Source organism: Podarcis muralis, chromosome 3 (genome assembly GCF_964188315.1).
Source record: "Podarcis muralis chromosome 3, rPodMur119.hap1.1, whole genome shotgun sequence".
NCBI classification, from domain to species: Eukaryota; Metazoa; Chordata; class Lepidosauria; order Squamata; family Lacertidae; genus Podarcis; species Podarcis muralis.
The window spans coordinates 120,840,399-120,854,505 of NC_135657.1; the positions used below are offsets into that span (position 1 = coordinate 120,840,399).

Below are 14,107 nucleotides of genomic sequence, written 5' to 3' on the forward strand. Positions count from 1 at the left end.
GAGGAAGACGACGGACACCTTTTGCTCCGGCCCTTGAGGAAACCGGCCCGGGGGGCGGGGGGGGGCGGGAGACACCTGTGTCCAGGTCGCGGGCTGAAAGGATGGCGGGCGGAAACAAGGGGCGCCGCAGCTCGGCTGCTCCGCCTGCAAGCAGCGCCCCGGCAGGCCGCCCTCGGCAGCTGGGCTGGCGGGACCCTCCCTGTCCCGGCCACGGCGGGCGCCCCGTTTCCCCCCGCCTTCTGCCGCCTCCCCGAAGCGCCGGGGGAATATCCGTGAGGTAACTGCCCTCGCGCGCCCGCTTCCCTCCTTGGCTCGTTTCCGCGGGGAGGGGCGGGCGCGCGCGCGGGTGGGCGGGGCGAGGAACGGGCCCCTCCCCCTCCCCGCTGCTCCGCCGTTGGTGCCGCGTGAGGCGCCGGTGTCCGCCCGCTGCCCGCCCGCCTGCCCGCCGGCCGGCCGCCTTCCTCCGCCATGTGCTCTTCGCTGCCCAGCCCGGGCAGCTGCCTGTCTCTGCGCGTGTCCTTCGTGGAGCTCCACGCGGAGGCTCCGCTGGTGCGGCTGTGGGGCCTCCGCGGCGAGCGGCGCGAGGAGTACCTTCGGCTGGCCGAGGAGGTGCAGGCGCGGGCGGGGCCTCGGCTGGCGGCGCTGGCGGGCGCGGGGCCCCTGGCGGCGGGCGAGCTGTGCCTGGCGGAGGCGGGCGGGCGCTGGCGGCGCTGCCGGGTGCTGGGCCTCCTCCGCGCCGGCCCCGCGCCCGCCTACCGCGTCTTCCTGCTGGACGAGGGCCGCACGCTCAGCGCCGGCGCCCAGGCCCTGGCGCGCGGCCCCGCCGAGCTCTTCCAGCTGCCCTCCGAGGTGCTGGGCTGCGTCCTGGCCGACCTGGCGCCGCCCCAGCGCCGCAGCTGGCCGCCGGCCGCCGCCCAGTTCCTGGGCCGCCTGCAGGGCCAGGAGGTGTCGGGCCTGGTGAGGGACGTGCTGGTGGCGCAGCACCTGGTGGTGCTGGAGCTGCCCTGGCTGCTGGCCCAGATGCGCCACCTGGGGCTGGCCGGCCACGTCTCCCCCAGCACCTTCACCGGCCTGCTCGCCACCTCCCTCGGGGCCCCCAGCAGCGCCCCACCCCAGGCGCCCGGCGGCCCTGCCGCTCCCCGCACCCAGGATGGCCCCACAGCCCTGGACTACTTCTACCCGCAGCTGCAGATGAGAGTGACGGAGCCCATGCTGGTGACCCAGGTATCCGACCCCTGCAGGATATATTGTCAACTGCGCAGCCTCTCCAGAGAGATCCAGCTGCTCTCGGACGCCATGCGCCAGGCTTTCGAGGCCTCCGCTGGGAAAGACTTGCAGGAACCCCTGCCGGCCCCAGGATCCCCTTGCGCCGCGCGGGGCATCGATGGCTGCTGGTACCGGGCCCTGCTGCTGAAAGTAGATCCTCTGGGTGGCCCGGAGGAGCCGCTTGGAGAGGTGGCGCAGGTGATCTATGTGGATTATGGGAGGAAGGAATTTGTGACAAAGCAAAACCTGCGCAATTTGCCTGCTGAGTGTTTCCGAATGCCGGTGGTGACCTATCCTTGTTCATTGCAAGGTATTACCGATGGAGGCTGTGGCTGGACCCGCTCTCAGATAAGTCAGCTTAAAACATTGCTGTTGAGCAAGGTGGTGCAAGCCCACATTGAAGCCTACTGTCCCTTTGAGCACCTCTACTATGTTACTCTCTATGGAGAAGATGGCCTGAACCTTAACTGCCTCTATGGGGTCCAGGCCCATTGTCTGGAGCAGAGCCTCCTTCACAGCAGTCAAGAGCATTCCTCTGACTCAATGGCTGAACTAAAGAAGGTAGGTGCCACAGCCAAGGAAGAACGTGCCTCTCTGTTGGGAGTTCAGTCCATGCTTGCCGCTGACCCACTTCCTGTTGTGCGTTTGAAGGCTGGTGAGTACCACAGTGCTCAAGTGTCCTTCCTCCAGGATCCCACAGACTTCTGGGTGCACCTGCAGGAGCATTGCCAACCCCTCCGTTGCCTCATACAGAACTTAAGTGACTTCTATTCTCAGAGTAAAAAACTAGAGGGTATTCTGCTTCAGCCCAAACCAGGATCCCTGTGCTGTGTCGCATTGAAGGAGAACTGCTATCACCGTGCTGTTGTCACCAAGGTGCTGGGAAAAGGAATTGAAGTTTATCTGGTCGACAGAGGAAACACTGAAATTATTGACTTGCATAAGGTGAAGGAATTGCTTCCCCAGTTCAGAGAACTTCCTGCTGCAGCACTCAGATGTGCATTGGCTAATCCTTTCCCACCAGGGCAGTCATGGAGCCCAGATGCTGTAGACTATTTCAGGAAAGCCGTGCTAAACAAGGAGCTGGTAATCAAGGTCTTAGGCATGCAAGGGGACATTTACATAGTGGAAGTTTTTGATCATTCACTAGCAGGAGAAAAAAACTTGGGCAAAATCATGTCTCAACAGAAGTATGCTGAGCATCATAAGGGTGAGGAATTAGAGACTCTCCAGAAAGTGACCAAGGAGCCATTGAGGAGCACGTCTGGAATAGAGGGCATAGGGCAGAAGCCTGTGAGAAAATTTTTCCCCAAAGATGAAAATGAACCCTCGCCACAACGTCACAGTTCAGCCCCTTATCCTACTGAAACTTTGATCGTCAGGCAGCAGCCCAGTGAAGGTAGTTGCTATTTGTCATGCAAAGCATTTGCAAAAGAGGATTCTAGCATTGCCCCAACCCCTTCACTCTATGTTATGCAAAACTACTCTGAAATAAAGCCAGGGTTTTCTAGTGAAGGGCATCTGGAAGTTGGAAATACAGTAGATGTGGTAGTATCCTATACAGAAAGTCCTAGTCTCTTCTGGTGTCAGCTAGCTAAAAGTTCCCAAGACCTGAGAGCACTTATGGCTAAAATTCAAGATTATTGTATGCATTCAGCACAACCCCGTGAATGGCCAAATTATGTATGTTTGGCTAAGTATTCTGAGGATGAGAAGTGGTACAGAGCTCTTATTACTAGTAAAGTATGTTGTGCTGAAGAGGTGGAAGTTGCATATGTTGACTATGGGAACAAAGAGCATGTTTCACTAAAGAATGTCCGTGCAACTAAGACAGAGTTTCTGACGTTGAAAGCTCAAGCTTTCAGATGTAGCCTTTACAACTTAATTCAGCCAAATGGTCAGGATCCGTTTGTGTGGGATGAAAAAGCCACTGAAGCTTTTCATGAATTTGTGGAGTCAGCAAGCACATTAGAACTGAAATGTACCATATTTGCTTTTGCAGCATTAAACAATACAGATTTCATCAATATTGTGGACTTGATTACCCCTTTTGAAAGTGTGTGCCATTTTTTAACAAAGAAGGGTCTAGCCAGATGTGTGCAGCCTCAAAAACCTCTAATATCTTCTGTTCATCTTCTGTCATACTATTATTCTACACATGACATTAAAATAGGAAGTGAAGAGGTGGTTTATATCACACATGTTAATGATCCCTGTCACTTTTACTGCCAACTTGCTAGAAATGCAAATGTTATTGGGCAGTTAACTACTAGTATTGCTAAACTCAGCAAAATGCAGTACAATTTGGAAACATCACAGGGCCCTGGAAATGTGTATCTTGCAAAGTATATGGATGGCTGCTGGTACAGGGCAGTAGTAACTTCAGCAAAAGATACCAAAGAAGTTTTCTTTGTGGATTTTGGGAATAGGCAGTTGCTAAAGAATGGAGACTTGGTCCTAGTACCAAATGATGCTTATGAGTTACTGCTTTTGCCAATGCAAGCCATAAAATGCTCTCTATCTGATGTTGTTGATGTTCCAAAAGAAGTTTCTGCATGGTTTGAAAAAGCAGTACTAGATAAGCCCTTAAAGGCTTTAATTGTAGCAAAAGAACCTGATGGAAAACTGATCATTGAACTATATGATGGTAAGATGCAGATCAATGCAAAACTGAAAGAGAGTTTGCAGTACAGCAGAGGGACGGCCAAATATACAAAAAATGGAGCTTCAGCATCCAGATATCTGCTCACCAGGGAACAAAACACTGAAAAAAGGCTATCTTTGACAGAAATGGATAAACCAACTTTTGAGGACAAGAGGTGGAACAATGAAAATTTGGACATAGTAGGCAGTAGCAAACACACTGTTGTATGTAGAGAAGTAAGACAATTTCAGCAGAAAACAAAAAGAGAGGTGACAATTCAGCAGAAAACAAAAAGAGAGGTGACAATTAAGCTTCCTGGACCAGTGGAAAAAAATAATGGAAATGATCCTGTAACAGGTAGGAGTCATAGAGATTCCATGCTAAGAAGAGAAACTCCCCCTGATAACTTGAAAAGCAGAAATCAATCTGAAACTAATACACACTTTTCACTTAAAAATATTTGTGCTTTACCTCAAAAAATCATAAGCCTTGGTCTTAAAACTTTGGTGTATGTTTCTCATATAAATAATCCATCCGACTTCTATGTTCACCTAGTAGAAGATGAGCCCTTGCTTGACAGCATTTCAGAGAAACTAAATAAATCTGAAAATATTGAGAGCCTGAATGGGCAACAGCTTCACATAGGAGACATAATGTGTGCATTGTTTTCAGAAGATGGCTTATGGTATCGAGCTGCAGTCATTGAAAAACCCTCTGGTAAACTGGTGAGGGTGCAGTATATTGATTATGGCAATACCGCACTGGTTAGCATCTGCAAAACAGGTAGACTCCTTGAAGACTGTTCATCAGTCCCAGTGATGAGCATTCATTGTTCATTGTATGGAGTTAAGACCACAGAGCTTTCAGAATGGACACAGGAAGCAGTGCTGTATTTCTCCCAAAGGACAAGTGATACTCAGCTAAATGGCGAATTTGTGGAGAAAACTGAAAGCAAATGGAACATTCATCTCTGTGACAAAGATGGTAATATAGCAGTGGATTTGGTTGATAATTACCTTGAGTACAAACAACCTCCTTTGGGGGAAACATCTGACAAAATGGAGAGTGACACTGATCTGATAAACCTGTGTGAAGTTGCTGTTCCTGATAAGTATATCAAACCTTTCAATATGTCAAACACCAAATCCTTCCTCTGGAAGATTCCTAAGGTGGGTCAAACTTTGAAAACCTTTTTGATAGTTGCAAAGCACCCAGGATATTTTTGGTGCCAGTTTGCTGACTCAGATGATATTGGTTTAATTGAAACAAAGCTTCAGGAAGCCGGAGAGCTTATGGGCATAGATGTTGAGGATATAAAAAGTGGCTGTCCCTGTCTAGCAAAGAATAGTGAAGATAATACCTTTCACCGGGCAGTTATTAGCAGTGTAGAGGGGGAAACCTTGAGTCTCATTCATATTGACCATGGAACCGAGGAACTTACCAGTGCAGAGATGATCAGGCAAATTCCTGATGACCTGCTGGTAATACCACCTCAAGCATTTCTTTGTTGTTTGTTTGGCTTTAACTCTGCAGAAGGTTTGTGGGCTGAAGGAATAAACAAGATCTTCTGTGATGTCACGGCAGACTCTCTATTAGACACTACCATCATGGAAAAACAAAATGATGACCCTTTTGAAATCCCCTTATTTGTTGTTCAATTGGAATGTCAAAAAATCAGCATCAATGAACAAATGAAACCCTTTTGGAAGCCTCTTGTTGAAGACTGTGCCTTAACTTTGACAAATAGTATTCACAAACCTGAAGAACAGATTAAAGATGTAGGGACAGATAGTTCAAAGGTGGTTATAAATGAAACCAAAGTATCTGCCTGTGCACTAATGCCTTCAGAAGATCTGTTACATTGTTCAGAGGCATTCCAACCGGCAGATAAGTGTTTAGTTGCTACAGGGAGTGGTAATTCATTTGGAGCATTTTCCCCAACTTCTTCACCCAAATCTCAAACCAAGCACCACCAAACCACTTCTGAAGTACTTGACATTGGAGACCAACACACTGTGTCTGGAACATTTAAAAAGGGAACTGACTATTCTGCATTTGCAAAAGAAAGTGATATACCAGATTTTGCAGATGTTACTGAAACACAGCTTCCTAATGGTGGTGAATCTAAGATGTTAGAACTAGATTTGTTTGAAACTCTGAAAGAGACTGAAGGCCAAGCGGAAATGTTAACACTGGATACATGTGAAGTACATTTAGCTGTGGATGAAACACTGAGTGTGTCAGATTTGGTGCCTATTGAGGTGGTGACTTTATCAGATACAAATCAGCTGCCTTTTCAACTGAAGGTGCACCCATTTGGAGACACACTGGATCTGGAGACAGTTGAAGTGAGCCCTCCCCTGTGTGAGGAAACACGAGAGAGAGCCGAATTGGACTTGCTTGACATGACACATGCAGAAGGGGAGTTAGAACAGTGCTCTTCACTAAAGGATAAAAGTGACTGTTTACTGCCGGAACCTGTTACACCTGAAGTGTATCTTTTACAAGCTGGTGAAATCAGGGAGGATATGTTGTTGGAGCTGCCTGCGGATAATGAAATCCAGTTACCATTTTCAGAAACTGGATTCAAACTGCAAGACTTCTTTTGCCGTGAGGACGTTGTGGAGGTGTGTGAAACAGGACAAGAAAGTGAAGGTTACCGTTGTCTAGCAAGGCAAACTCTGCTGAAGAACCACATTGAAACACAGAGGAGCCATGATGCGGGTGAAAGATTTAAAGAGAGCAATTTGGTTGGAGAGGATTTTTTGAGAAGCACACTGCTAGATGAAGAAGCAGTTGACATTCCAAGTCACAGTACAGGTAAGACAGTGCTTGCTTTTACATTGCTTACTTTTAAGTGTTGCAGGTGACCTGTGGTGCATATGGTGTCTCTCGCTGAAGAGAGTTACTCTTACTTTGCAGGTTTTGTTACGTAAGAATACTGTAATAAGTGGTCGCTAGGAGGAGGAATTGTACAGAAGGAAATGAATGTAAAAATTGTTTCAAGGATTGCAATCACCACCACTTAGGAGTACTATTTGTCAAAACTGAAATGTATTATTGAATATAGAATGAGTAATGACATTATTTTCCTTTTACAAAACATTGTAAAATTGCTGGGCTCAGATAAATGTGCTGGTTAGTAAATACTGTATAGATATATACTGAAGTAAAAGAAAAAATTGGCTTTTTGAGTTACACCTGTTGTAACATTTCTAGTCACATGGTGTGCTGCTCCCTTCTGGAAAACGGGAATTCTTGACAATGCAAAACATGCATTAAGGGAAAGGCCCATTCATATTTGTCATCTCTTGGTGGGCTCTAGCTAAAGTTGTTGAATAGAATGTTGTGTAGGGCTTTTCCTTTTTTTATTATTACAGGTAGATAGAAGGTCAGCAGCCGTAGCTTTACCACAGTGGTGGGGAAAGGTGCATCCACTGAAGTTCTTCTGTCTGTGCACTAAGAAGCAAGAGTTACTCCCTGTTCCATCCATAGCAATATCCACAGCAGCATTGTTTAATGTTTTCTTTGTTTTTAACTCTTCTCTGGACCTATGAAGTGCATGCTTCATTTCTGTGCACTTCGACATCATCAGGGCTCTTTTGGGTTGGCACTGGTAAACTTTAACAAAGAGAAATAGGCTTGTAACTGCACAAGCAGTTCTAGCTCCATAGGATGGTATCCAGTTGCAGTGTTCCACTTGTGCAGCAGATTCCCACTCACAGACACTGGACTTTCCTTCCCTTTCCTCCCTTCTGCAGTCGGCCTCCGGAGCAGATAGGGAGTTCTGGGTGAGGGAGAAGAGGAGAGGGCGAAGTCCTGTCTCATCTCCTAGCATGCTGTTTGAAATCTATAGTGATAATAAAGAATAGGATTTCGCTGTGGGGTTATGAAATGCCAGAAAAGAATATACCTCCAAAGCTGGCAGTGTTATTCATGCCCTGTTTGCCTTTTGTCTCCCTTCCCCTTAAAAACACTTCTGGAGTCCTGCAGAGACTAGCCAGCCAGCCAACATGAAATGCCTGCCTAAACAGATAAGTGGCTAAAGCAATAACACAAGCGGAGGTAGACCAGTCTTGCAGGACAAGGAGCTCCACAGCCTGGATTCCAGAGCAGATGCTTAAGAAGCAAATCAAATTATGGATTGCATAGTGCCATTTAGAATGTAGAAAACACAGTAGTTAGAGATAACGTGAGCAATGCACATGTTCCTTGCATACGCATGCAGCAGTAGGACTTCTCTCACTCTTCCTTGCACACGCCCCACACCTGCACTGCTGGCTTCTTTTTCTTTCAGTGGTTGATCAGTCTAGCGGTGACCATTTTTCTGTTAGGAAGAAAATGCCCAACAGGCATATTATAAATTGCCCTAACTTCAACTGTTAACTAAGATAACTTCAGACTGTTGACTAGTGGTCAGGTGTTACAGTGGAATACTGAAAAAGCAAGCTGCCTTCAACGTAATAAATTGTCTGTTCATAGATTGAGTCAGCTGTAAAAAAGACAACATGGAGGGAAGCCTTGAAATCTGGCAATACTGCTTGGGAGTTGTCATAGCTTTGGACTGCAATCGGTAACCCTATAGCTTCATTTTAAATTGCTTATGCCTTGCAGTGTGACATCGTAGAAAAATAATGCACATTCTCTGTTTCAGAAAAAAATGAAACTACTTGCAACTTAAATGGCTTTGATATTGGTTCCAAATGCATGGTGTGGTCTGGCATTCATTGGTACAAGGCTCAGATTTTAGGCGTATCTGCTGAAGGTACAAAGGTAAGTCAGCTTGAATATGGTGAATGAATTTGCCACATGTAACTGGATCTTGTTATGTCAATGATACTTGTCCATTAAGGTGCCCTATAAAAGTTACGTCTGTAAAGATTGCATTCTTTTTACATAAAGGTTTTGAATCTTTCAAGTGGAAATGAAGAGGTAGTAAGTCCTATCAATGTTTGGAATCGGATTCCTGAACAGGATGCAAGTCCAACTGAGGTAAAGTATTTTCTAAAGTGCTAAGTTGCTTTATTTTAATTATTTAAAAACATTTTCATTAGAACCCAAGAGCAGTAAGACACAAAACCCAGAAAGAATTGTACGGTATATAGAAACCAAAACAATGGAATTCTTAAATCCAAAGGTAGTCAATAATAATAATAATAATAATAATAATAATAATAATAATAATAATAGAGAAAATCCAGACCTACTACTGGGGTTGTGCAAAATGAATATCATTGTTGAAAAAGACAGTAGTACATAATAAATAAAGTTACACATCTCTCCAAATAAAATCCTATTTTGTGCAACCATATGTTGGTCTTGTCATCTAAGTCTCAAAAAGCCACCAAGTGGCTGCAAAGTCTTGTGGGTCAGCCTCTCCCCCCCAATGCCTCACAGATGACGAGATATGGCAATATAGAAAGATTTTTGAGCCAGATGTCCAGAGAAAAAGTTGAGACATCCTTCCAACCCTGAGCCATTACCAGATGGCGGCAACCAAAATATGGAACATTAGAAGATTACAAATTGCATTAACATTTTCATTGACAAACGTAGAAAGTAAATATAAACTGGAGTCCATCATTAACCTTTCTCCCATAAACTGTCAAATTACCTGCACTATTGAAACCCCAAATTTATGAACATAGTTACAGTCCTGCCACAAATGCTTGTAAGTCCACCATTCAGCCTTTAAGGATGGCGGCAAACAGATTGAGGTTGAATCCTGGCAAGACAGAAGTACTGTTTAGGGGGGACAGGGGGCGGGCGGGTGTGGGAGATTCCTTGGTCCTGAATGGGGTAACTGTGCCCCTGACGGACCAGGTGCGCAGCCTGGGATTAATTTTGGACTCACCGCTGTCCATGGAGGCGCAGGTTAATTCTGTGTCCAGGGCAGCTGTCTACCAGCGCCATCTAGTACGCAGGATGAGACCCTACCTCCCCGCAGACTGTCTTGCCAGAGTGGTGCATGCTCTAGTTATTTCCCGCTTAGACTACTGCAATGAGCTCTACGTGGGGCTACCTTTGAAGGTGACTCAGAAACTGTAGAATCCAGAATGCGGCAGCTAGACTGGTGACTGGGAGCGGCTGCTGAGACCATATAACATCGGTCCTGAGAGATCTGCATTGCCTCCCAGTACATTTCTGAGCACAATTCAAAGTGTTGGTGCTGACCTTTCAAGCCCTAAATGGCCTCAGTCCTGTATACCTGAAGGAGCGTCTCCACCCTCATCGTTCAAGCCTTGACACTGAGGTCCAACTCTGAGGGCCTTCTGGCGGTACAGGGAACCAGGCAGAGGGCCTTCTCGGTAGCGGCGCCCGCCCTGTGGTACGCCCTCCTATCAGATGTCAAGGAAATAAGCAACTATCCTATTTTTAAAAGACATCTGAAGGCAGCCCTGTTTAGGGAAGTTTTTAATATTTAATACTGTATTGTTTTTAATATTTGATTGGGAGCCTCCCAGAGTGGCTGGGTGGGGTATAAATAATATATTATTATTATTATTATTATTATTATTATTATTATTATTATTATTATTATTATTTTATTTATTGGTAGCCTGAGATAATCCCAGGTATCTTGACCGCTTGTGTTTGGGGCATAGAATTGGTCTTCCCGTTGTGATGTGCATTGGGCTAGAAATAGGCAGGCCCTCCTGCAGGCTCTTTTTTCGACTTCTGACTCCACCAGGGAGCAGGAAGGTGCAAGTGTGCTATGCTTCTGAAGCATGCAGTGAACCTATTAGAGCATAGGACACTGTTAGAGCCAACAAAGAGCACTATGTACAAGTGTTGTAAGTCTCCTGCTTGGCTTTGCACTCTGGCTCTCAGCCTGAATGTCCTCTGCCCCATATTTCCATTTCAAATCCTTTTGCTCTTCCTCCCTCAAACTAGTGGCTGTCTTTTGCAGTAAGAATGCTCCACTGCCTAGACCAAGCAGAATGATGGGTTGTAGCCAACAAAATTGTTTCATTAGCACAAGGACCTCTGCTTGTGTAACCTAATTTTCCCTTTCCCTCCTCCGTGTGCCACCAGATTTGTTTTGGGAGCTCCCCAATCCTCTGCAGCAGATGGGGGGGGGCTGCAGAGAGAGGACGGGGATGCTCAGTTGTGCAAGCAGAAGTCCTTGCATTAATATAATTTTAACCAACGAAGTTGCTCACACCTCATACTCATTTCTCCTCTCACTCATGTCCAGCAATAATTCCTCCTTTTTTCTGTGCTAGCAGGGGTGAGGCTAAGAGAGTTCATTATAGAGGCAGGATGACGTGAAAGTAGCAGAACCCTTTTTCTTCCTTTCTCACTATCTTGCACAGTGGTGTAAGGAAAACATGACCTGGGCATTGAATGCTGAGGGTAAAAACTTGTTTCTATCTATATTTTATCCCATTTTCCTTCTCAGATGCTTCTCTTCTTTCTGCCCTAATCTATACCCTTAATGTCTATCCTGGAATTAAGCATTTGGAATAGCCTTGCTGATGAAGAATCAACATGGCTTCTGCAATAATAAATAGGATATTGCTTCTCTGTAAGTGTTTTTAGAATTGTGAAGTGTGTTGGTGTTGTAATATAACTGCTTGTTGTGTGAAAAACTAGAACCTTATTCAATAATGTACATTATTTGTTAATTGAAAAGACTTGAGCTTATGCCTTGTTATTTCAGTAAAGTTCTTTTGAAGCAAGTTTTGTTTAGGAAACTGATTCAGAGTTTAGGAAGAACATTTTTGTTGCTGAATGCTGGTTTCTAATAAAGGCTTACTGCCAGTTCTCTCCTGTAACAGAAGCCCTTGCATAAATGAGTAAAATGAGGAGCACTCTCTATATTTTGCACTTGTCAGTGAATTGTAGTTCAGTACTATCTTACAATACCATTAAGCAATACATTGGAAACAGCTATCAAAATATTATTTTGTTCTTGAGATAATTCTTTCCCCTTCCTTTCACTACAGATATTAGACAACAAAAGGGATACTGTGTATTCAACTGTCAAGCCACCTGTTGGCACAGAAGGTAAGATATTTAGAAAATGTTTGAATTTGTAACTTGTACGAAATAATATCTAATCTTCTATGTGTATCGTATATTTAATCCTTGCCTCACTTCCGTTCCCTCTTGCTGCTCATTAGTCCTTTTGCAAGTCTTCTTTTCATGCAGCTGGAATTCTGTGAGGGAAGAGTGAGGATTGCTAGCTAGCTGCAGCCTCTCGTGCTGCCAGCCCTGCCTCCCTTCGTGCTTTGGAGGGCAAGCGTCCGCGTGGCTGAGAGAGGCCCAGGATATCATGGCCTCCATGTGGGACTGAACCCCATTCATGTAGCACATACTTTGGAGCTAGTGTTTTGTTTTGTCCTGGCTGGGATGATGGCTGCCTGGCTATGGAGGGGCAGCGCACGGTCCCTTTGTTATATAATTTCAACTATCTGGTTGTATTTAGATTCACAGGGCCTCCCAAACACCCCAGAGGTGTGGGATGTGAAGCATGGCTTTGCCCCTCACAAACCTATTAAGAGTTCTTTGAGAGTGTCAACAAGAACATAGAGGCGATCCAGTTGACACAGCATACCTGGAATGTCTAAAAGCTTTTGAGAAAATACCTTACCCAAAGACACCTGAGGAAGCTTATGGTTGGCAGCTGTCTGTCTCGAGAGACAATGCAGTGCACCTCCAGGGGCTGAAAAAACAGAAGAGAAGCAAAGCATAAACTTTGGAGCAGCAGCCTGCATCGGCATGGCACTCATTTTCCTGGAGCAGAGGAGAAGATCCCTGGATGAGTTGCCCCATTATAAAGGGACCACAGTGATATATCCCATCCAAGGAGCCCCTCCTCTGTTGCAGGAAAATAGAATGTGGGATTCAGCATGATAAATTAATTTTCTGCAGGGGGTGGGGAGGATTTGCTTTGCTCGCCCAGCAATTGGAGTGGGGAGAAGTGCTGTTGTCAGAACTGTGAAGCAGTTGGCAGGGAGGCCAAGGTCTACGTCTCCCCTGTTCTTTTGTTTCTTTGCTTTCATCTCTGCTCAGTCTTGATTGTTGCCTTGTCATTCTCGGGTACTATTCTGTTAGCTGTGGAACTTGTGAACGAGAGTTCTCTCCCACTCTCAATTTTGCTGGAGTTTCAGATCAGTAGAATTAAATTTATTGGAACTGGTCATATGAATAAAGTTCCTCATGATTTGAATGACAACTGATATCAGAAAAATTGTCTCTTTACAGCTGTTGCTACTGGCAGATTAACGTCTGTAAAGGAAATGTGTATTTAATACACTTGAGAGCACACACAACCCTCTATGGTATAAACGGTTAACTTGCCTGTATATCCTACAGTGGAGGAAGTGAGTGGCGTTTCAGATGGCAGTGCTGATCTTCCTGCTTTGTGGATATTGCACTAAATTGCACCTGAGAGATGGAGGAGTCTTGCACACATTGATGACAAGCGTTTAATGGGCATGTCCTCTTCCAACCAGGAGAATGCCACTTCTGAGTCTTTAAAATATGTTCCACTCAAGTATGTTCATTTTCTAATGGTACCCTTCGGCAAACCTCAAATGTGTGTTCATTATCTTTAATGTTAGTTTGTTTAAGCTTTGGAGCATCTTTGTAAAAGAAATACTCTTCCTTGCGTATTTTGAGTGCACTTCCATTCAAACCAAAAAAATTTTAAGCCTTAGCTGTATGAAAGGCTTTGTGTTTTCTTTTTTGTTTTGTTTAATGAAACAAGAATAAAGTTTATAGTGTGGGTAGTATTCATTCTTGCCGTTTCATTTTCCTGCTTCATGGATGGTGTGTGATCTCAGCCATTATAAATAGGCTACATGCATGATTGACCATACACAGAGATGTGGAACTATGCTAAACCTTGCAGTATAACTTATAATACTGTATACAGTGGTCTGAAACTGTTCTTAACCTGAAGCACCACTTTAGCTAATGGGGCCTCCTGCTGCTGCCGCGCTACCGGAGCATGATTTCTGTTCTCATCCTGAAGCAAAGTTCTTAACCCCCAAGGTACTATTTCTGGGTTAGCGGGGTCTGTAACCTGAAGCGTATGTAACCCGAAGTACCACTGTATAGGATTTTTGTACAACAATGCAGAGTTAGGGGTATGGTAGGTGGGGATCAGTCTGCCCAGTTTGCAGTGGGTTTATAACAGTTACAGCTTTGTTAGTTACATCTCGCCAAGTCTGGTTCCCTGCCCTATGT

The 14,107-nt window shown here is 45.4% G+C and overlaps 1 protein-coding gene across 4 annotated transcripts; it reads left to right on the top strand.

The window, feature by feature from the left end:
* The first annotated feature begins 437 nt into the window (after nt 1-437).
* On the top strand, nt 438-13,324 carry TDRD6 (tudor domain containing 6). 4 transcript variants are annotated; one of them, XR_003705700.2, is made up of 6 exons: nt 438-6,730; nt 8,565-8,683; nt 8,813-8,902; nt 11,313-11,438; nt 11,860-11,920; nt 13,121-13,324. XR_003705700.2 is itself a non-coding variant. In XM_028721844.2 (5 exons), exons 1-5 carry the CDS (start codon nt 469-471, stop codon nt 12,443-12,445), a joined length of 6,636 nt encoding a protein of 2,211 aa, XP_028577677.2. In that variant the 5' UTR covers nt 438-468; the 3' UTR covers nt 12,446-13,114. The 4 variants fall into 4 exon arrangements, 3 of the variants coding, with proteins under 3 accessions (XP_028577677.2, XP_028577679.2, XP_028577678.2); XM_028721844.2 differs by lacking the exons at nt 11,313-11,438; nt 13,121-13,324 and adding an exon at nt 12,342-13,114; XM_028721845.2 differs by lacking the exon at nt 11,313-11,438 and having other exon boundaries at nt 439-6,730.
* The last annotated feature ends 783 nt before the right edge of the window (nt 13,325-14,107 follow it).

What these genes read in the sequence shown, in the direction of transcription:
- TDRD6 (XM_028721844.2), top strand. Translation starts at nt 469, where the DNA reads ATGTGCTCTTCGCTGCCCAGCCCGGGCAGCTGCCTGTCTCTGCGCGTG. An exon ending in AGGATGCAAGTCCAACTGAG is followed by an intron (nt 8,903 to 11,859) that starts GTAAAGTATTTT and finishes CTTTCACTACAG; the next exon opens with ATATTAGACAACAAAAGGGA. An exon ending in GCCACCTGTTGGCACAGAAG is followed by an intron (nt 11,921 to 12,341) that starts GTAAGATATTTA and finishes GGTTGTATTTAG; the next exon opens with ATTCACAGGGCCTCCCAAAC.